General features: G+C 42.8%; 1 protein-coding gene across 2 annotated transcripts in view; it reads right to left on the bottom strand.

Moving 5' to 3' along the window:
• ATP6V0A4 (ATPase H+ transporting V0 subunit a4) overlaps positions 1–21,926 on the bottom strand; it is a 51,904-nt gene that overhangs the window by 8,029 nt on the left and 21,949 nt on the right. For both annotated transcript variants that reach the window (XM_032868274.1, XM_032868263.1), the window contains exons 14-17: positions 20,489–20,582; positions 16,644–16,762; positions 14,829–15,045; positions 11,967–12,068 (exon numbers count right to left, since the gene is read on the bottom strand). In XM_032868274.1, the coding sequence (XP_032724165.1) occupies positions 11,967–12,068; positions 14,829–15,045; positions 16,644–16,762; positions 20,489–20,582 (532 nt within the window). The remainder of the gene's footprint in view (positions 1–11,966; positions 12,069–14,828; positions 15,046–16,643; positions 16,763–20,488; positions 20,583–21,926) is intronic.

The raw sequence follows: 21,926 nt of genomic DNA, 5'->3' as shown, positions 1-21,926 counted from the left end.
TATCACCTTGTTTAGGCTTTGTGACAATCTTTTCATGTAAGCACAGTTATCAGCTCGTTCTACAGAGAAGAAAACTACAGCACAGGAAGGTTAAGAAATGCACCCGAGGTCACACAGCTTGTAAGGCTAGTTAGTGGCAGAGCCAGGATTCAAACCCAGACAATCTGATTCCAGAACACATGTTTATCTCTATGGTGCTCCAGAATGTGCCAAATTAATCCATCTTTACAGTAAACCAGTACATGTTCAAGAGTACCTTTTATTGTTTATATATATATATATATATACGCTATCATAAAATTATTGTACCTTGTGACCTGAGCAGCTAGATTTCTACAGGCAAAATTAATTAAGAGAGATTAATGACTGCTACAGTCTGAATGTTTGTATCTCCGCTAGTTCTTATATTGAAATCCTAACCCCCAAAGACGATAGTAGTCAAAGGTGGGGTACTTAGGTCATGAGAGTAGAGCCTTCATGAATGGGTTAGTGACTTTATAAAGGACTCCCCATGCAACTCCCCTGCCCCTTCCACCATGTGAGGACACAGTGAGAGGGTGGCAGCTAAGAGCCAGGCAGTGGAGGGCCTCACAATGGTGAACATTCTGGAGCCTTTGATCTTGGACTTCTTAGCCTCCAGACCTGAACAATCAGTTTGTTGTTTAGAAGTCACCCAGCCTGTGGAAGTTTGTTCCAGCAGTCCAAAAGGACTAACATAAGGACTTTTTCAACACTAATATCCTTTTTTAAAAATAAAAACATCACTTTGTAAAAATAGCTAAGAAAAAAATTCAAAGGCAAAAAATCTAGGTGTGATCAGCAAGGAATTTGGCCTAGTTTTATCCTTGAGTTTGTTTGTTTGTTTATTCTACAGTAGGAGAAGAGGGCTGGCTCAGAAGGGGGAAGCAGGCTCCACTCTCAGGGCAGAGCCTAACACAGGGCTCCATCTCATGACCCTGAGATCTTGACCTGAGCCAAAACCAAGAGTTGGACATTCAACAACTGAGCAACCCAGTCACTGTGAAACTTAATGCTCCATGGCCAAAGTGTTTCCAAGAATGATTTTATGGGTGGAGTATTGCAAATTAGGCATTAAGGTATTTTTACCTTTCTTTCTTTTTTTTCCTTTTTTTTTAAGATTTTATTTATTTATTTGACAGACAGATATCACAAGTAGGCAGAGAGGCAGGCAGAGAGAGAGGAGAAAGCAGGCTCCCTGCTGAGCAGAGAGCCTGATGCGGGGCTCGATCCCAGGCCCCTGGGATCATGACCTGAGCTGAACGCAGAGGCTTTAACCCACTGAGCCACCCAGGCACCCCATTTACCTTTCTTTCTTTAGTGGGTCTACAATCTAATATGTGCAGAGCCTTAGGCAAAGGTAAAAATGGAAGTCCACATGCCATATAATTAAATATTTAAGAGTTATAAATCAAGCCCATGGACCCCTAAATAAGATATGTTCTAGTCGGGACGCCTGGGTGGCTCAGTTGGTTAAGCTGCTGCCTTCAGCTCAGGTCATGATCCCAGAGTCCTGGGATCGAGTCCCGTATTGGGCTCCTTGCTCAGTAGGGAGCCTGCTTCTATCTCTGCCTCTGCCTGCCACTCAGCCTGCTTGTGTGTACTCTCTCTCTGACAAATAAATAAATAAAATCTTTAAAAAAAAAAAAAAGATATGTTCTAGTCTCCTATCTTGATAAATCAAGCAAACAAGCAAGCAGGCTTCATAGGAACTTGAAAGGCCAGGTTTAAATTTGGAGTCCTACACCAGGACATGGCAGCACAGATGAGCTGGCCCTCCACCATGGCATGCCACCCTATCCTTCTCCCTTCTGGTCTCATCCCATAGCGCGAGGGCCATGTTGTGCACACAGGTGGACACTCCTGCCCAAGGTGTCCATGTTCCACCTACACTGCCCAAAAAGAGCTGCCCCCTGGCATGTCAGCTTCTAGTGGTACCCATGCCACTGTGTGGTTGGCCCTTTTTAGGGCCTGGAAGTGGACTCGAGTCCATTTGGACAAGAATTCCAGGGTGCCAGGTCCCAAGAGGGAGCTCTGGGTAAGCCTTTCCCTTGGCCCCATAGTACTTTGAGCCATGGTAAAGGATATGGCTCATGTTAACATGACTTTCTCTTCCTGAAATCCTATTTTCTCTCACCCTTAATTTAAAGAAGAAAATACCAAACAAGACATAGAAGATAGTTTCTCCATTTCCATACCTAAACTATAGCCTTTTCTGGTCATTATCCAGGAGCTGGTTAAAATGAACATGAATAGGGGTGCCTGGGTGGCTCAGCCATTAAGCATCTGTTTTCGGCTCAGGTCATAATCCCAGGGTCCTGGGATCAAGCCCCGCCACGGGCTCCCTGCTCAGCAGGGAGCCTGCTTCTCCCTCTTTCACTCCCTCTGCTTGTGTTCTTTCTCTCGCTATCTGTCTCTGTCAAATAAACAAATAAATAAAATGAACATGAATAATTTTGCAGAAGCATTAATACTAGACATTATAAACCCTAGTGCCCATCTTCTCCGCTTACTAAACATCTCACAATGATTAAGCTGAGTGCCCAGTGAAGTCAAATGTACAACTCAATTTCAAATTAGTTACTGACAACTTTCTGAAGACACATGTCCTAAAAGACATGCACAAGAATATTTACAGCAGTATTATCTGTAATCACTAAAACCAGAGACAAACTGGGGACTTCCAGGGAAGATAGCCGAGTAGGAGGATCCTAAGCTCACCTTGTCCCTTGGATACTCCTACATAACACCCACATCCGTGTAAAGAAGCCAGAAAATGACCCAAAGACTGTCAGAACAGACTCTCCACAGCTAAAGGTAGAGAAAGATCCACATTAAAAACAAAAACAAAAACAAAAACAAAACAGTAGGAAGGGCAATGTTGTGGTTAGGAAACAAACTGACACATGACACTATCCATGGGAAGGAGGGACACACAGGCATGGAGAAGGGAGAGGAGCAGATTGCAACCGGGCACCCCCGGCACAGGGAATCCACACTAGGAGGACAAAGCCCATATCATTTGGCTTTGAAAATCAGAGTGGCTTTTTTGCAACTTCTTACAATCAATGAGGTCTAACACAGAACTGAAAATCAGCAGGTACCACCCTGGGAATGTTGGAGGGTGATAGGAAACTGAGGCCCCACCTTTAAAGAAAGACATAACAAATAGCCCTGCTGAGATATAGCATAAAAGCAGCAATTTGTAAAAAAAGAAAAAAAAAAAAAAGGTGGGGTGGGGTGTGGCAAGGGATATAAGGGAAGGAGATTTACTTACTAATCTCAGAACCAGTGCTGGAGGGGGCAAGGATCTTTGAGTTCTCCAAGAACAAAAGAGCTGGTCCAGGTATTTACTTCCTCCATCCCCTAGCCTAGATACACAATCACCTACAGGAACCAGTGCAGCCAGCAAACATTCTCCACCCACCTTGCTAACAGTGCCCCAAACCCTACCCTACCTCCCACCATGCTTTTCTGCCAACCACCCCCTCCAACCCACCCTTGGCAGGAGTCCATCCAAAGCAGCACCACAAGTATGGCCTTGTGCAAGCAGCCCCTACAGCATTCAGCACCATTCCAAAGTGACTCTTGCCCTGGGGAGAAGGGAAGATAACCACACAAATGTGTTCAATAGTGGCCCCAGCAGTAGGACTGACTGTAGGCCCAGCCCACCACAAAAGCTTCTCAAGGACAACCTAGGGAAAGTGCCCTGCAGTTCAGTCCTACTGCATCTCTGGCAAATGCCTGATCTGACCCAACTTGAGCCCAAACTGGCTCATTAACTACACAGGGACCAAACCCTGCCCACAACAGGCAAAGAGTCATTGCAGTTGACTAGACCAAAGGCAAACACAGCTCAGCCACAACAGTAAGAGATGCCCCTGAAGACCGAGATTCTGGTAAACAGAGGAACTACAGGACCTCTTCTTCATAATACCACCACTTTCAAGAGCATAAAATGTTAGCTGACTTTCCTAATACATAGAAACACACAGAGAATTAGACAAAATGAGGAGACAGAGGAATATGTCCCAAATGACACAGGACAAAATCCCAGCAAGAGAGCTAAATGAAATAGAGATAAGCCTGATAGAGAATTTAAAATAATGGTCATAAAGATATTCACTAGACTTGAGAAATGAAGGGAGGACCTCAGTGAGACCCTCAGTAAAAAGACAGAAAACTTTAAAAAGAACCAATCAGAGCTGAAGAACTCAATAACTGAAATTAAAAATACACTAGAGGGAATAAAGCCTAAATTAGAGGAAGTGGAAAAACAGATCAGTGACCTAGGGGAGAGAGTAATGGAAATAATCAAAGCTGAACAAAAGAAAGAGAAAAAGATAATAAAAAATGAGAAAAGGGGAGCCTGGGTGGCTCAGTTGTTAAGCATCTACCTTTGGCTCAGGTCATGATCCCAGGGTCCTGGAATCAAGCCCCGCATCAGGCTTCCTGCTTGGTGGGAAGCCTGCTCCTCCCTCTCCTTCTCCTGCTTGTGTTCCCTCTCTCACTGTGTCTCTGTCAAATAAATAAATAAAATCTTAAAAAAAAATGAGGACAGATTAAGGGAACTCAACAACACTATTGAGTGTAATCATATTCATAGTGTAAAGATCCCAAAAGAAGAAGAAAGAAAAGGAGGCAGAAATTTCACTTGAAGAAATAATAGCTGAAAAGTTAATGAATGTGGAGAAGGAAACAGAAGTCCAGATTCAAAAGGTACTGAGATTTCCCCAACATAATACATCCAAGGAGGCCCACACCAAAATACATAGTAATTAAAATGATAGTGATAAAGAGAGAATTTCAAAAGCAGCAAGAGAAGAGAAAACAGTTATGAGGGAAGTCCCATAAGGCTATGAGGGGATCTTTTAGCAGAAACTTTACAGGCCAGAAGAGAGAGGCAAGACATATTCAAAGTTTGGAAAGAAAAAAACTTGCAACCAAGAATACTCTCTCCAGCAAGACTTTCATTCAGAATCGAAAGAAAGATAAAGAGTTTCCCAGACAAACAAAAGCTAAAGGAATTCACTGTCACCAAACCAGCCCTACAAGAAATATTAAAGGAGACTTTTCAGGTGTAAATGAAAGATCATTAGCAGGAGTAAGAAAAGTAAGAAGTACAAAAGCAGTAAAATTAAGTTCATCTATAAAAATGAATCAAGGAATTCACTAAATAAAAGGATGTTAAGTATGATACCACACCTAAAATATGGGGAGGGGAGAAGAGTAAACATTTAGTGCTTTTAGGATGGGTTCAAACTTAAGTGACCATCAGTTTAATATAGACCACTATATGTATAAGACGTTATATGTATATGTAATGGTAACCAAAAATCAAAAACTGGTAATAAATATGCAAAAGATAAAGATAAAGGAAACCAAGTATATCACTAAAGAAAGCCACCAAAAGGTGAGAGAAGAGAGCAAGAGAAGAAAGGAACAGAAAAGAATTATAAAAACAACCAAAAACAAGGAACAAAATGGCGATAAGAACATACCCATTAATAATTACTTTGAATGCAAATGGACTAAACACTTCCATCAAAAGACATAGGGTGATGGGATGGATAAAAAGCAAGACCCATTTCTATGCTGCCTACAAGAGTCATATTTCAGACCTAAAGCCACAGGCACTTTGAAAGTAGAGAGATGGAAAGATATTTATCATGCAAATGGAAGTGAAAAGAAAGCCAGCGTAGCAATACTTGTATTGAACAAAACAGACTTTAAAACAAAGACTATAACAAGAAACAAAGGACACTATATAATTACAAAGGTAACAATTCAACAAGATATGACAATTGTAAATAATATGTACCCAATAGAAAAGCACCCAAACACATAAAGCAGCTATTAACGAGCATAGAGGAATCGATCAATAGTAATACAATACTATTAGGGGACTTTAACACCCTATTTACAGCCAAACAGAAAACCAACAAGGCAACAGTGGCTTGAATGACACACTGGACCTAATGAATCTAACAGATATATTCAGAACATTACTTCTTAACACTGCAAAATACACATTCTTTTCAAGTGTACATGGAACATTCTCCAGAACATATCACCTATTAGGCCACAAAACAAGTCTCAGCAAATTCAAAAACACTGAGGTCATAGCATGCATCTTTTCCAACCATAATGCTATAAACCTAGGAATCAACCACAATAAAAAGTCTGGAAAGAACACAAATACATGGAGGTTAATTAACAGCCTACTCAACAATGAATAGGTTAACAAAGAAATCAAAGAGGAAATCAAAAAACATACGGAGGCAAATGAAAATGAAAATACAATGGTCCAGGGTGTCTGGGTGGCTCAGCTGGTTGAGCAACTGCCTTCGGCTCAGGTCATGATCCTGGAGTCTTGGGATTGAGTCCCACATCAGGCTTCCTGCTTGGCAGGGAGTCTGCTTCTCCCACTGACCTCTCTCCTCTCATGCTCTCGCTCTCTCTTATTCTCTCTCTCTCGTAAATAAATAAAATCTTAAAAAAGAAAATACAATGGTCCAAAAATCTTTGGGATGCAGCAAAGCTGTTATAAGAGGTAAGTGTATAGCAATACAGGCCCATCTCAAGATTCAAGAAAAATCTCAAACAACCTAATCTCACACCTTAAGAGGCTAGAGAAAGAACAAATAAAACCCAAAACTAGTACAAGGAAGAAAATAATATAGTTTAGAGCAGAAATAAAATAGAAACTAAGAAAACAACAGAATAGATCAATGAAACCAGGAGCTGGTTCTTTGAAAAGATCAAAAAAATTGATAAGCCTTTAGCTAGACTCATCAAAAAAGAGAGAGAAAGAGAACTCACAATCAGAAATGAAAGAAGAGGAATAACAACCAAGACCACTGAAATACAAAAGATTTTAAGAGAATATTACAACAAGTTGGACAACCAAGAAGAAATGGATAAATTCCTAGAAAGATATAACTCCGCAAAACTGAAGCAGAAAGAAATAGAAATTTGAACAGACTGATGACCAACAAATGATGAAATTAAATCAGTAATCAAAAAACTCCCAATAAATGAAAGTCCAGAACCAGATGGCTTCACAGATGAATTCTACCAAACATTTAAAGACTTAATACCTATTCTTCTCAAACTATTCCAAAAAACAGAAGAGAAAGGAAAGCTTTCAAATTCATTCTACGAGGGTAGCACTACCCTGATAAAGACACCACAAAAAAGAGAAAATTATAGGCCCATATGTCTGATGAACACAGATGCAAAAAGTCTTCAACAAAATACTAGCAAATTGAATCCAACAATATATTAAAAAAAAATAATAATTCACCACAATCAAGTGGGATTTACCCTGGGATGCAAGGGTGGTTTTGTAGTCACAAATCAAACAACATGATATATCACATCAACAAGAGAAAGGATAAAAACCATATGATCATTTCAATGGATGCAGAAAAAAAATATTCGACAAAGTATAACATCCATTCATGATTAAAAAAAAAAAAGTGTGCAACAAAGTAGGTTTAGAGAGAACAGACCTCAACATAATAAAGGCCCCTATGTGAAAACCCCATGGGGAACATCATCCTCTGTGGTGAAAACCTGAGAGCTTCTCCCCCAACATCAGGAACAAGACAAAGATGTCCGCTCTCACCACTTTTATTCAACAGAGTATCGCAAGTCCTAGTCATAGCAGACAACAAAAAGAAATAACAGGCATCCAAATGGGTAAATGGGCAAAACTTTCACTATTTGCAGGAGACATAATACTATATACAGAAAACCTAAAAGATTCCACTAAAAAACTGGCATAACTGATCAACAAATTCAGTAAATCTGCAGGATACAAAATCAATGAACAGAAACCTGTTGCAGATCTGTACACTAAAAAGGAAGTAGCAGAAAGAGAAATGAAGAAAACAGTCCCATTTACTATTGCACTGAAAAGAATTAAATACCTAGGAATAAACTTCACCAAGGAGGTGAATGACTTGTATTTCTGAAAATTATAAAACGTTGATGAAAAAAATTGAAGATGACACACCAAAAATGGAGAGAGCCCATACTCATGGACTATTGTTAAATGTCCATACTATCAAAAGCAATTTGCAGATTTAAGGCAATCCCTATCAAAATACCAACAGCATTTTTCACAGAGCTAGACCAAGCAATCCTAAAATTTGTATAGAACCACAGACAATCATCAAGTAGCCACAGCAATCTTGAAAAAGAAGAACAAAACTTGAGGTATCACAATTCCTTATTTCAAGTTATATTATAAATCTGCAGTAATCTAAACAGTATGGCATCAGCACAAAAAATAGACACATAGATCATGAAGCAGAATTGAAAGCACAGAAATAAATCCATGAATATAAGGTAAATTAATCTTTGACAAAGGAAGCAAGGATGTACAATGGGAAAAAAGAGTCTCTTCACCAAATGGTGTTGGGAAAACTAGATAGCTACATGCCAAAGAATGAAACTAGACCACTTTCTCATACCATACACAAAAATAAACTCAGAATGGATTAAAGACCTAAATGTGGAACTGAAACCATACAAGTCCTAGAAGAAAACACAGGCAGTAAGTTCTCTGGCATCAGCCATAGCAACATTTTTCTAGGTATGTGTTCTAAGGCAAGGAAACAAAAGCAAAAATAAATTACTGGGACTACATCAAAATAAAAAGCTTTTACACACCAAAGGAAACAGTCAACAAAACTAAAAGACAACTTACTGAGTGGGAGAAGATATTTGCACATGATATATCCAGTAACGGGTTAGTATCCAAAATATATAAAGAACTTATACAACTCAATACCAAAAGAACAAATCATCCAATGAAAATATGGCCAGAATACATGAATAGATATATCTCCAAAGAAAACAGACAGTTGGCTAGCAGACATGTGAAAAGATGCTCAACATCACTCACCACCAGGGAAATACAAATCAAAACCACAATGAGATATCACCTTACACCTGTCAGAATGGCTAAAATAAAAAACACAAGAATCAACAGTGTTGGAGAGGATGTAGAGAAAAAAGAAACCTTGCGTGCTATTGGTGGGAATGCAAACTGGGGCAGCCACGGTGGAAAAGAGTACAGAGGCTCCTCAAAAAAATAGAAATAGAACTACCATACGATCTAGTAATTCCACCCTGGGTATTTACCTGGAGAAAACGAAAGCACTAATTTTGAAGTACCCCTACGTTTATTGCAGCATTATTGACAACAGTCAAATTATAGAAGAAACCTGTCCATCAACAGATGAATGAAAAAAAGAGGAAGTGATGTATCACCCATGTCATTACGTGGCTGAACACTCCTCCATAAAAAAGAATGAAATCTTGCCATTTGCCATGACGTGGATGGCCTAGAGGGTGTTGCGCTAAGTGAAATAAGTCCATCAGAGAAAGAAAATACCGTATGATTTAACTCATGTGAAATTTCAGAAACAAAACAAATGAACAAAGAAGAAGAGACAAACCAAAAAATAGACTCTTAACTCCAGAAAGCAAACTGGTGGTTACCAGAGGGGAGGTGAGTGGGGGGTGGGTAGACTAGGTGAAAGGGATGAAGAGTTCATCTTACTGCGATGAACATTGGGTAATATAAAGAATTACTGAATCACTATATTGTCCATCTGAAATGAATAGAACACTGCATATGTTAACTATACTGGAATTTTAAACCTAATAAAAAATTTAATTAAAAACAAAATAAATCAATATATAATGAAACTAGAACAAGTTAAATTTAACTATCAGTGAGCAAATGGATAGACATATTGTGGTATATTCATACACGGTAATACCATATAGTAATTATACACAAGCGCATGTCCGTACATATCTCTGGAATGTGACACCGGATGAAGGAAGCCAGATCCAGAAGAGGGCATGTGTATGACCCCCTTTACATAACATTTAAGAACAAACGGAGCTAGCGTTCCTGGCTGGCTCAGTTGGGGAAGCATCTGCCTTCAGCTCAGGTCATGATCCCGGGGTCCTGGGATCAGGTCCCACTTCAGGTTCCCTGCTCAACGGGAAGTCTGCTTCTCCCTCTCCCTCTGCCCCTCCCACCTGTACATGCCCCTTCCCAATCAATAAATAAAATCTTTTTAAACATAAAATAAAGTTTAGCATAAAAGGCACATGTAAATGTAAAGACATTGAGTAGAAATGCTAAGCTACATCACTGTGACTTGAGATATGGGTGAGGGAGGAGACCTGGGTCCAGGAGGGCAAGTAGAAGGGGAGACAGAATGTGGAAGGCCGGGCTGTCCAGGGAGGAAGGTGTGCACTCACGGGCTGGCTGTGGGGTATATGCCACAGGGGCCATAGGACGGGCGACCCGCTAGTGCAGGAGTTTCTAAATGCAGGGATCCTGGGTGATAGGGTTATAGAGGAGCCTGAATACAGGGGACCCCTGCCCATATCCCTGAGGCCCAGTGGAACAATTGGTTTAGAATCTCTCCATGCTGGGTTTCCTTAAAGTTTCATAGAGGGAACTGGGAGGGGGGCCAGATGATGGAATTATGGAATCATCTCTTGGATGTAGGCGGTAGAAATGTTTCTAACATGAAAAAATGACCACCAGGGTCCTAATCAGCAGCCAAAAAAACCAACCAACAGCTATGCATTCCGAGGAGATCCCAAGGAGACAGACCTCCACGCCATCTCGGGGAAATCCTGCTACCCAGAGTCGAGTTAGGGGGTATCATCCAAGACGGCAGACTAAGAAAACCTTCTCTGACTCCATTCCCTATTGGGTAAGTCATCGTGGGGAAAAGGGAGAAAACAACTACACTGAGATCAGCAACTGTTTACACCTTCTGTGGAGCAAAGAGCAAGGCAGGAGTCGCGGGAGTCAGCTGCTCACTTCCGGCTTATGGACTTAAGCTCACTGCATTATGGACGGGCTGAGTTTCTAGAAAAGAGAATGGCATCTATGTCGGCAAACAGCTCTTTGCCACCATCCTTTGAAACACTTGGTCACCTCTAGACCACCTTCCACCTCCGCCGCCCTTTATCAGCTGGGTCTCTCACCAATTAACCAAACAATAAACAAGCATTCTTGGCTTCGTCTTTTTTCTAATTCATCTCCGGCTTGAACAGTGTTTATCAGACAAGCTTCCTAACTGAGTCCACACAGCAGGAAGAGAAGCAGGTGATGTAGAAAGAGGGCGCCACCTAGGCACGGATCTCTGGTACTCCAGCCTCAGCTCCCGCTCCCTGACTCAGCCAGGTCAGTATCCCACAGATTTGAGAAAAGGAAGTATTTATCTGAAAATATCTACAACCACTTAAAACATGTGTGATCTCAGCACATTCCACTTACTCTTGTGCACTGATGTACATACAGAGCGCGAGACTGATCATCTCAAACCGCGCTCGTGTGGATTTCTAGATTCTGATGTGCCCTGGGAGGTCAATCTTCCCAAATCCTATTTGATTTAGACTGATAGTAAACTCTTCTTCACTCCCCGAGTAAACGCGAGGCTCAGGAGCAGTTCAGACAAAAGGAGGAAACCGACTGAATGGGCTATTTGGCAAAAGGGAAAAAATCACTAGTAAACAGAAGCTGGCTTATTTGTATTTCTTCACTCCTGTACTCGCATACTCTACCATGATATAGTAAAAGCTCACAACTGAAAAATCTGATAAAAACAGCTTTTAATATTCATCAACAAGCTCATACTATAGTAGAATACTTTTATTTTCAACTAATCACATAACCATGTTCAGACTCTAAGTCATTAGCTACCAGGAGACTTGGCATACACACATACCCTGAACAAAGTTTGCAAAATGTAAGATTTAAATGTGTTTGTCCTTAATAGAGCATTGTTCTGGAAATCAGAAGGCCCTCCAAGCCCAGCACTCTGTTGAAAGTGCAAACTTCTATTTTCAAGGAACGCACGCTCCTATCCACAGTGAGGGCATGGCAACAAGTAGGCACTTACCAGCGATTTTCGATGATTGGCTCTAAGAATAAATGGCTTAATCAGGAGCATCCATGGGACAGAAATCAAAGCCATAATAACAAAGAAACTCTGGACTTCTTGCTGTAAGATCAGAATGGTAAGATCCCATCATTTCAAGGTGATCTCACAGCGTAACTTAAATGATAAATATCATAAATATGGATCATTTTAGTTGTACTTTATTTTGAGAGAGTAAAAGCATGTCAGTGTATCCATTCACCTTTATGTTTTGGAATAATCTCATTGTACTCCAGTGGTGCCCAGCGTCAATCCAGGGTGGGCACTGGAAACTCACTGTCTTACTCCTTACTCTTTGAGTACCCCCTTGCTATCCACCCACCCCATATGTGAACAAGAAGTACTCATGAGGCACATTATAAAGGCAACTTTATTTATCCCTTGTCCCACGGGAATAGTTAGCCCCTGGCCCTGCATGAGAAGTGTAGCAGGCCCCATGACTTCACTGGTCACTCTGTAGTAGTCAAAAGTCCTTGGGTCCCTTTAAGTCACAAAGATGATCTCAATTAGCAATCATATATTCCCAGGACTAGATAATTATCTGTGCTCTGGTGCTCTCTATCTTTCAAAAGAAAAACAAAACAAACAAACAAAAAAGAACCTTCCTCTCAAAAAGAAAAAAAAAGCTTCCTTTCACTCTCACTATGGGTGAGTCACCCACCGGGCTCTGGGGCAGCCATGTTGAGCTCTCCCTGCCTGTCTCCCTCACAGCTCCCCCTGGGCTGAGGCAGCGACGGTCTTGATGCTTCTGTCGAAACCTCGAATTCGTCTCACCTTATCATCCTGCTACACATTTCCTTTCATGTCTTCATGTCCCCACCTCTTATTATACACCCCCTAGTTACCAGCCTACAGGAGTGACCCAGAGCTGCTGTTGTCAAAGAACCAGGAAGCCCCGGGGAGCTACCAGAAAGGTGTGGTTGCTGGTGCTCAAGGTGGGGAGGAAAAACGTTTGTTAGGCTTTCACTTTTCTTCTACTGTTCTGGCCAAGCTCTCAGTGAATGCCAGGGATGATTTTAATGCTAGTCGTGACAAGATTCACCCTGCTAACAGTGGGGACATCTTATCTGCTCAGTCTTCTATCCTCCTCCCCTCAGAAATGCTCAGAAGATGGAGGGGAGCCTCAGAAACACACGTCATGCTTGCCAGTTCCTGTGCATGAAGCTACCTCATCACCATCTGTTCATCTTTAGAAAAGGTTTTCCACTTCATGATGTACACAGTAACTGAAAATTTGTATTTATCTGTTGCTCTTCTTCTTTGATATTCAAACATGGCACCAAGATGGCCACCGCAGTGTTGGGAAGGGTCTGGGTTATCCACTTCCATTGTCTCTTCCAGTTTCATGGCCCCAAAATGAGGTTATGGAAACTTCAAACAGTGTCATGATAATTCATCTTCAAAATAGGGCACAGCAAAACTGGCCAGTTCCCAATAAGGCTTTTGAAGGGGAAAAAAAGCTGGAAAAACCATTCACTGTGCCAAATTCAGTGCACATTCCAGACCAGATGAGGACTTTAGTCTCTATGAAGGGAGTTAGCACATAAAATAGTTAGTGAGTCTGAGTCCTTTGCCTAAAAGAGAAGACTTGTTTGGGAAATCCAAGGAAACATTCATTCAGACTCCACCACTGAGTAAACCAACCTTCCAAATAGGTTTATTTAGTGTTCACAGTCTGGGGTGGTTCTTATACCATTCACTGAGGTATAACAAAAACATTACAATAGTAAAGTAGGTCACCTCAAAAGAGCTTTCAGCGGTGTAAGTCTTCTCTGATTCTTATCTAAAATCTGAATTATCTTTATTTTTCATAAAAAATGCCCTTCCACAAGGCCTTTTCTCTTCTTCTTGTTTGCTGTTCCCATAAAGCAGGAGAATACAACTAGGACTCAAACACAAGAGGCCACGCATGGCCACAGGAGGGACAGAGCATGTCTTCCGTGAGGACATCCAGGGTGAGCAGCCACTGGCTGGAAGGAGCAGCAGAGGGTCACATTGGGAAAATAGCCACCAGGACTCAGGAGATACAAGTAGTGACAATCTGTGTTCACACAGTATTATCAAGTTAGTCACTGGGAGAGGCAAGAGGAAAACTACTTGTGTTACCGAAAGTCACTCATTGTCTGGTTTCTATCTCCAGCTCCCATGGAGCATTTACGCTTTTTTAAAATAAAATATCAAGTTGGTAATGAGGCTGACTTGCTAAGTAGGTGACATATTGTTAGAAGTGGAAGAAAAAGACACGGCAATACAGTCCAGGTGTTGGGAGGGATGGTTCACAGAAGAAGAACCAAAAGAAAAAAGAGAAGGCACACCGAATCAGCCAGGGAAGCTCAGAAGAGAGTGTGAGTTTGGGTCTTGGTTTCCCGGGAGCCCCTGCCCACATGAACAGAGGGACTCCTCTTCTTGACTCTCCAGTTGTCTTTCTTGTCCACCTTAGCACTTATGTTTAGAATAAAACAGGATTACATCTTGAGGCCCCGTTTAGACCATCTGTAGTTTCAGGCTAATGAATTTGAAGGACTGGGCTTTTTTTTTCTTTCGCTGCAAATGATGGGCAAGCCAATTTTCAATGGCACAGAAATAACCTGTCCCATGTCACCCAAATAGGAGCGGCTAGACACCGCACCGCCTTGTTGCCCTAAGCACCTGTATGTTCACCCGCTCTCATAAACACCTTCTGAAATGTAAAAAACCTAACAGCCTTGAGTGGGTGCTGAGAGGGCTCAGTCTTGTAAACAACTACTTTCTGCAATACTCAAGAGTAGGAGATGGACGTGACATCCTCAAGAGCGTGAAAGAAGAACAAAAACGCATCGATACCTGATGTTCGTACAGGGGAGCATTGGAAGGGTCATCGTAGTTAAACAGAAACATGTTGATGAAGTGGATGAGGATGCTGGGGGCGCGCTGGGACGTGCGGACGTCAAAGTGGCACCACTTGAAAATGATCATGAAAACCAAGTATCCGAACAGACACAGGATAAAAATCATCTCAGGAACAAACTGCAGAACGATGTTGAGAGTTCTTCTGAAGTATCTGCGTGTGGGAAACACACAGGAGAGATGGAACAATGAGTGAACATCAAGAACTAATCATTTGTCCTGAAGCACGAAATGTTCATTTTCACACACCGCATTGACTCCCCGAGCAAGCAGCAATGACGCTGGGATGGAAAAAAGAGGAAGGAAGGATTCAAGAGAACCAGGGTCTGGAAGGTAGAGTCCGAAGCAAAGGGCAGGTCTGCAGGGAGAGCTGGTGGTTTGACCACAACTTCACCTGCACATCTAGCTCATAACACATCCATGGGCACAAAGATATAGAAGGATGACTACGAAGCTTTTTCTCCTAAGACAGGGGTTGGAGAGCTAAGTTTTAAAGGCCAAACTGAGCCCATCACCGACCTGTTTTTAAACCACACACAAGTTGAAAATAATTTCTACATTTTTCAATGTTTGACCGAAAAACTGAAAAGAATGGTTTGTGATAAAGATATGCAAAAATTATATGCAATTCAAATTTCCGTGTTCCCTACTAAAGTTTTATTAGAACATAGACCCACTCATACATTGACAGATTGTCTGTGGCAGCTTTCATGCTCCAACATCAGCACTGGGTAGTTGTGACAGAGACAGTCTGGCCTCCAGAGCCTAAAATATTTATTCTCTGTCCCTCTATAGAAAAAGTTTGTCAACTCATGCTCTAAGATACAGAGAGAGTCCCACAAAGCGAAATTGAGGGGCCCCAAGTTAAAATGTCAGAAAGGGCCCCCACTCCCTTTGCTAATTGCAAGACTTCTCTGAGGGAAAAGGGAGATCTCTCGATAAAACAGGATTCCTGCATCACTGAGGTCAGCCTGACACACAATGAAACAAAGGACAGACTGCTCCGGAAAATACTTTCCGGGATCATCTCTCATTTAATTCTCACGGCCCTTTCAGGGAGGCAATGGTACCAGGGTCACTAGTCACTAATTTTCACTAGTTGACTCGTTAACTCTATCTGACTTTTCGAGTAGATCTGCACTGGTGTGAGCTTTCAGGTCAGAGGGCACCATGGGGCTGGCTCTGGCCAATGGAACAGAAGTAGTCTGGGTCCCTTCTGAGGGGAAGCTTAAGAGTTCATGTGTAATTGACCACTTTCCATGTTTTCATACATTAACGCCTTTAGAAAAATAGGTTTGAGAAGTATTCCGAGACAGCCCAAGCAAGAAGCTGCTACCATTTGGAAGAAATGACATCGTAGAGGACTGAGAATCTGAGGGCAGGTTGGCCCAGAGGTACTTATGTCTCCATTTGCCCCCTGGTGGGAGCTAATCCTGGAAATGGCAGTGACTGAGGCCTTTCAGGTTGGGGGACACAAGGTGGTATGGGCTTGCCAGTCCGTTTCTGGACCCTCAAATATTTCGGAGGTGAAAAGTGCCCTCCTACTAGAGTGACCCAGCTCAGGAGAAACAAAGGTCCCACTTCTGCCAAACCAGCTTGTCCTGGCTCAAGCCAAGACATGTGGCAAAGCATTCCCCATAGGAAGAAGGAAACTCTTGCACAAAGGGACGTGGGGCCACACAGGTGGCTCTGTCACTGCTCCTCAATGCCAGGGTCAGACCAATAGGCAGCAAGTTAATCATGAAAACTTACATGTGATTGAAAAGGCTGAGAATGACACCAAAAACCATCTGGACAATTCCCAGGATAACTGACATCTTCATTTTGTAGGAGTTCAAGAATGTTAGTTTGTTTGAAGCCAAGTTCCAAATCTGGACGGGAAACATGACAAGAAATGCATGAGACCAGAGTCTGGAAGTTCTATCAGGGGTGACAGCAGGACTTCTCCTGAGGAAGTCACTGTAGGGACCACATTTTCAAATTTCAATCCCATTCAACGCATGCATTTTAGGCTCAAAAAAGGAAAAGGAAGAAACCCCTCATCAATGCAACTTTAATGACATATGTGTCACAACCATCAGTGCCATTAGTGAATATCCAGTGGCCAGAAGAAAGAAAATCCTCCATGAGATTTCCTCCTAAGGGAAAAGACATTCTGACACATTGTGGGGAGCTCTCACACTTGCCTCAGGTCCACTTAGTGGTGGAGATTTCTGGCCCATGAATGTATCCGATCCCTTCTCGGTAACACCACCTTTTACTGTGAATGTAGTGCTTCACATTACAAAGCATTTTCCTGGGTCCATCTCAAGAAGCCGCTCTTATAGCCCGTATGTATTAACACTATGGACAAGACATGGTCCCTGCCTTTTCCACAATCCCTGTTTAAACAGAGCTGCCAGGCTTGCAAAGAGAGGGACACATGTCCCTGTCCTCCTAACAAGACTGACACAGAGCAAGCACTCAGAGGGGGGCTCATGGGCTGGTCAGGTTTCCATGCTAGCTAATGGCCCCATGGTCTCCACTTCCCCTCCAATGTAAGTGGTTCGAGTCTTTGCTCTCACTCCTAACCCCTCCTCAACTCTAGACACATCCCCAGGCCTCCTGCTAGATATGTCCTAAGGGTTTGCTGTACTGCACCTCAAAGGTAACAGAGCCAGGAGGGTCATCTCATTCTCCCTCCTACAATAACTTCCTCCTCTGAACTACTTTGCTTCTGTTAAGGGCTCAAAGCCCTCCTGGGCACAGCCTCAGTGAAAATGTATCCTGCACCTACCCCAGGTACACATACAGGCAGGAACCATATCTCACGGATTCTCTCTTTACAATGTCCTGAGCAGCTGCCAGCCAGCCAACCACCAAGAAGGCTGCCCAGACACCAGAGGCATCTTCTCTACCTCCCCCATCTGCCTGGCATTTCAGCAGCACCAGGCCTGCCCTCCAGCCTCTGCTTTTGCCTTTGCTTTCCTGCTTGCCCAGTCCCTACGGGATCACTCAACATGGTTAGGACCCATTTACCAGCACACTGTAGAACCAGCCAAATCTGATAAACTTAAAATTAAGTACCAGACACATACTAAGCTCTTTAAATGTACTATCGTTTAATTCTAACAAAAACCCTATGATATAAATATAAATATTCCCCTTTTACACATAAGAGAATTTTATCTCAGTCTTGGGGAGATTGAGTTCTTTACACATCGAGGAAGAAATACTATTACAGCAAATGGGGTATCGACCCTACTTATGGATCAAAGTCTGCTCTGGGTGTTTTATGCATAAAAATCGTTTACTCTTTTGAGCAACCCAGTGAGTTAGAGCTGTTGTCATACCTATTTTGCAGATGAGGAAATAGAGACACAGAGGTGTTAACTTGCTCAAAACCATAGCAAGGAAATAGAAAAGGCAAGATCTATACACAGGCTGTCTGACCCAAGAACATAGACTTTAAGCCATTTTGTTATGTTCATTTATTACAAAAATATCTACAAACACTTTTACAAAGACTTCTCAGCTCTGACAGCCAAATATTTTGTGATTTGATGCTCAAAAAAGGTGTTGCACACCGTCAACAAATGCACCTGTAGAAATTTACATTATGTGAAAAATCCAACCCCTCATTAACAGAAGTGAGTGCTGGGGCATGTGGGTGGCTCAATCCTTTGAGTAACCAACTCTTGGTTTCGGCTCAAGGCATGATCTCCGGGTCATGAGATCGAACCCCAGGTAGGGCTTCACGCTCAGCAAGACATCTGCTTGAGCTTCTCTCCCTCTGCCCCTCCCCCTGCTTGCACATGTGTGCTCTCTTTCTAAAATGAAAAAAATTAATCTTTGGGCGCCTGGGTGGCTCAGTCAGTTAAGCATCTGCCTTCAGCTCAGTTCATGATCCCAGGGTCCTGAGATCAAGTCCCGTATCAGGTTCCCTGCTTGGTGGGGAGTCTGCTTCTCCCTCACCCTCTCCCTCTCACCCTCAACTTGTGCTCTCTTCTTTCTCTCGTGCTCTTTTTCTCAAATGAATAAATAAAATCTTTAAAAATATATTTTTAAATATGTAAGTGCTAACAGAGGCACAGAAATATTCTGTTAAAGGGGCTATCTCTGGGGGAACAGAATTTCCAGAAGAGAGAACTCTCTCTTTTTTAATACTATTTTGTATTTATTGGATTTTTAATCTCATGTTTTATAATAAAAAGACCAGAAATCTCAAAAATTTCAAAAATAAATGCTACCAGAAAAAAAGCTAATCCTTCTCAACCTCCCACTTCTATTCCACCCTCCCCTTTTTCCTCCCTAACAGGTGGGCAGATGACAAAGCCGCTTTCCTGATGGACACCGTAGCCCAGTGTGTTCTGAGCCATGACGATGCCGTCCTTTGTCTGAGGAGCAGAACCAGGCAGACAGGAACTGCTGATGAGTCAGGGGTGGGCTGGGAAGCGAAGAGAGGACAGTAGCGGCAAAGAGATTCAAAGCCAAGGAAGGCCGACCAGATCCTGGGATCGGCCCACTCTGGACCCCTCCACACCCCACTCCACCCCCCACCCCCGCCCTGGCTAATCCTGAGATTCCTTGGACTACAGAAAAAGTCTTTCAATCCACAAAAATAACAACTTGCATTCGTTTTTGGCACTTGCAGTTTACCAGCTTTCAAGGACTTTACCTCTTGGGATAGCGCTTACAGTGTGAGCGCCTCCGAGTGCAAAGCACAAACAAATCCTGGGTGATGCTTTCTGTCTTCCTAAGGGAAGGGAGACAGACAAGCCCTGGGGAGGACTCGGGGAAACTGAAGAGACGACCCATAGATAGGAGAGTATAGTTTTAGGGCCGGTACTGTTTATTCTTAACTGTCAGCAACCAAAACCGAGGTCCCGAGATCTCTCCCACAAAAAGGGCTTAGAAGAAACATTTATTGAGGGCATCTGCCAAGTTCGGGTCTAGCCCGCTCAAGCTCATCTGGGGCACAAGGCTGCCACCTGGTGGCGGTTATGCGCCGGGCCATCACCGAACAGGGCTTCAAGCTAACAGGCTTGGGAGCCTTCTCGAAATCCCTTTATATCTAAAAGGCTACGCGAGGAAGCCTTTGTGAAGCTTTGTTTCGCTTGGCTCGAATCCAACAGATAGCTATAACCACCACGTAAAAGTTAACGCACCCCTTTTTTCTTTTAAACTTATATCAATTCTATGCGATAAAATAAAGCAAAAATAAGAGCAAATCCACACTTTCCTAGGAAAAGGGAGACGTTACTCACGGGGAGAAAATGCAACTTGACTAGGATGCTAAATGACTCCTCTAACGGGCATACTTTCCAGGCAACCAAAGGCCTTTGAAAGAAGCAATCATTAACCACCAGGGGTATAAATCATCAGAGAAAAATGTTTGAGCAACTATATGGAAAATGACCCAGGGGCTAGGGAAAGGGTACAGGTAGGACACTTACTTGAGTCCTGCTCAGTGTCATAAAACCCTCAGTATATGTAATTCTATCCCGTAAATTTGTTGATTCAACAGCCCCCCCCGGCACTTTCTTCTCCCCTACCTAGAGATCTTCTCAGCAAGACATTTTACATGATAAATATTTAACCCAAGAAGACATTATTACCGGATCAATCCCAAATGGGTATGGATTTCCAGAGTACACTCCCGGAATGGCTGGGTCCAGCTGTAAATACGGACTTGTTTCCATTACATGTGTGCTACAGAGGGAGAAAGGAAAAATAAAAACAAAACCAGTGATCAACCAGAGGTAGAAAAAGTATACAATAGTGTCCTTGGTCTTGAACTTGTAAGCCAATCAAACCCACACTGTTGGTGCAACTCCCCCTTTGGCTCATTCAGTCATTCCATGAGTGGCTCCTGTGGGCCAAGGATCATGCTGGGTAAAGCTACAGACATTACCGACTGGCCCCTGAGACACTTCACGGTCTGAGTCGCCAAAGGGCTCCTACCCCGGTGGAGTATTGTAAAACATAATAAATAAGTAAATAAATAATAATAGTGAAACCACATCAGAAAATAAGTCAGGCCAGGGATGAAGGAGCATAGAGTAAACAAATCTCAGCCCCAGAAAAACCTCTGCAAAACCTCCCCAGAGAGCACGTGGGCTCATCCTGGAGGAATGAACTGGCTTTCACCCACGGGCCCTCATCTCTGTGAAACTTAGCTCTCAAAAGTTGTGGTCCATTGAATGCCCTTTTTTTTCTTTTTAAGATTTTAATTATTTATTTGACAGAGAGAGATCACAAGTAGGCAGACAGGCAGGCAGAGAGAGAGGGGAAGCAGGCTCCCCACTGTGCAGAGAGCTGGATGCGGGGCTCAATCCCAGGACCCTGAGATCATGATCTGAGACAAAGGCAGGGGCTTTACCCCACTGAGCCATCCAGGCGCGCCCCATTGAATGCCTTTAAATCAGTCTCCCGACTTGACTCAGAAGCATGAACATCAGTGGGTAGGGATTTTGGGTAGGGATTTCTTACTCTCTCTGCAAGTGGTGTGTGTGTGTGTGTGTGTGTGTGTGTGTTTAACAGAGCACACGTCTATAGAGGGGCCAAGAAGGAGTAGTGAAATGATGGGGAACAGAGTTTTGGCAATTTTGCGGGGCTTCCTAGAAAGAGACTCCCTCCCTCCTACAGCTGAGGCGATAGAAGGCGTCAGAGAGCAGCCGGGGGATCCGGAAGCCTGATCAAGCAGTTCAGCCCCTCCAGATGCGTGGAAGCAGCTGTACCCGACTGGCCATCTCAGACACGCACCCTCCGATGCCCCACCCCCACCCCACCCCACGCTAATGGCATGCCTCAGGGCAAATGATTGCACTGAACTGGCAGAGACTTGTTTGTGTGTGGACAAAGAAAAAAGTCACCCCAGATGGGAGCCAACAGCAAAGTCATGATATCTGCTGTTGAACATAAACAAATTCACAGAACACCAACATCAGACAAAGCCATCCTGGGACCAGGCTGGATCCAGACACAAACAAGACTAACCCTCAATCATATGTGATATCAAAATATGGACATAGAAAAGCAAGGACAATGCCCAAA

This window comes from Lontra canadensis, unplaced genomic scaffold, assembly GCF_010015895.1.
Source record: "Lontra canadensis isolate GAN:19392208 unplaced genomic scaffold, GSC_riverotter_1.0 scaffold2, whole genome shotgun sequence".
Classification (NCBI taxonomy): Eukaryota; Metazoa; Chordata; class Mammalia; order Carnivora; family Mustelidae; genus Lontra; species Lontra canadensis.
The sequence above is the reverse complement of the archived record's forward strand: the minus strand, read 5'-3'. Positions and strand labels throughout refer to the sequence as shown.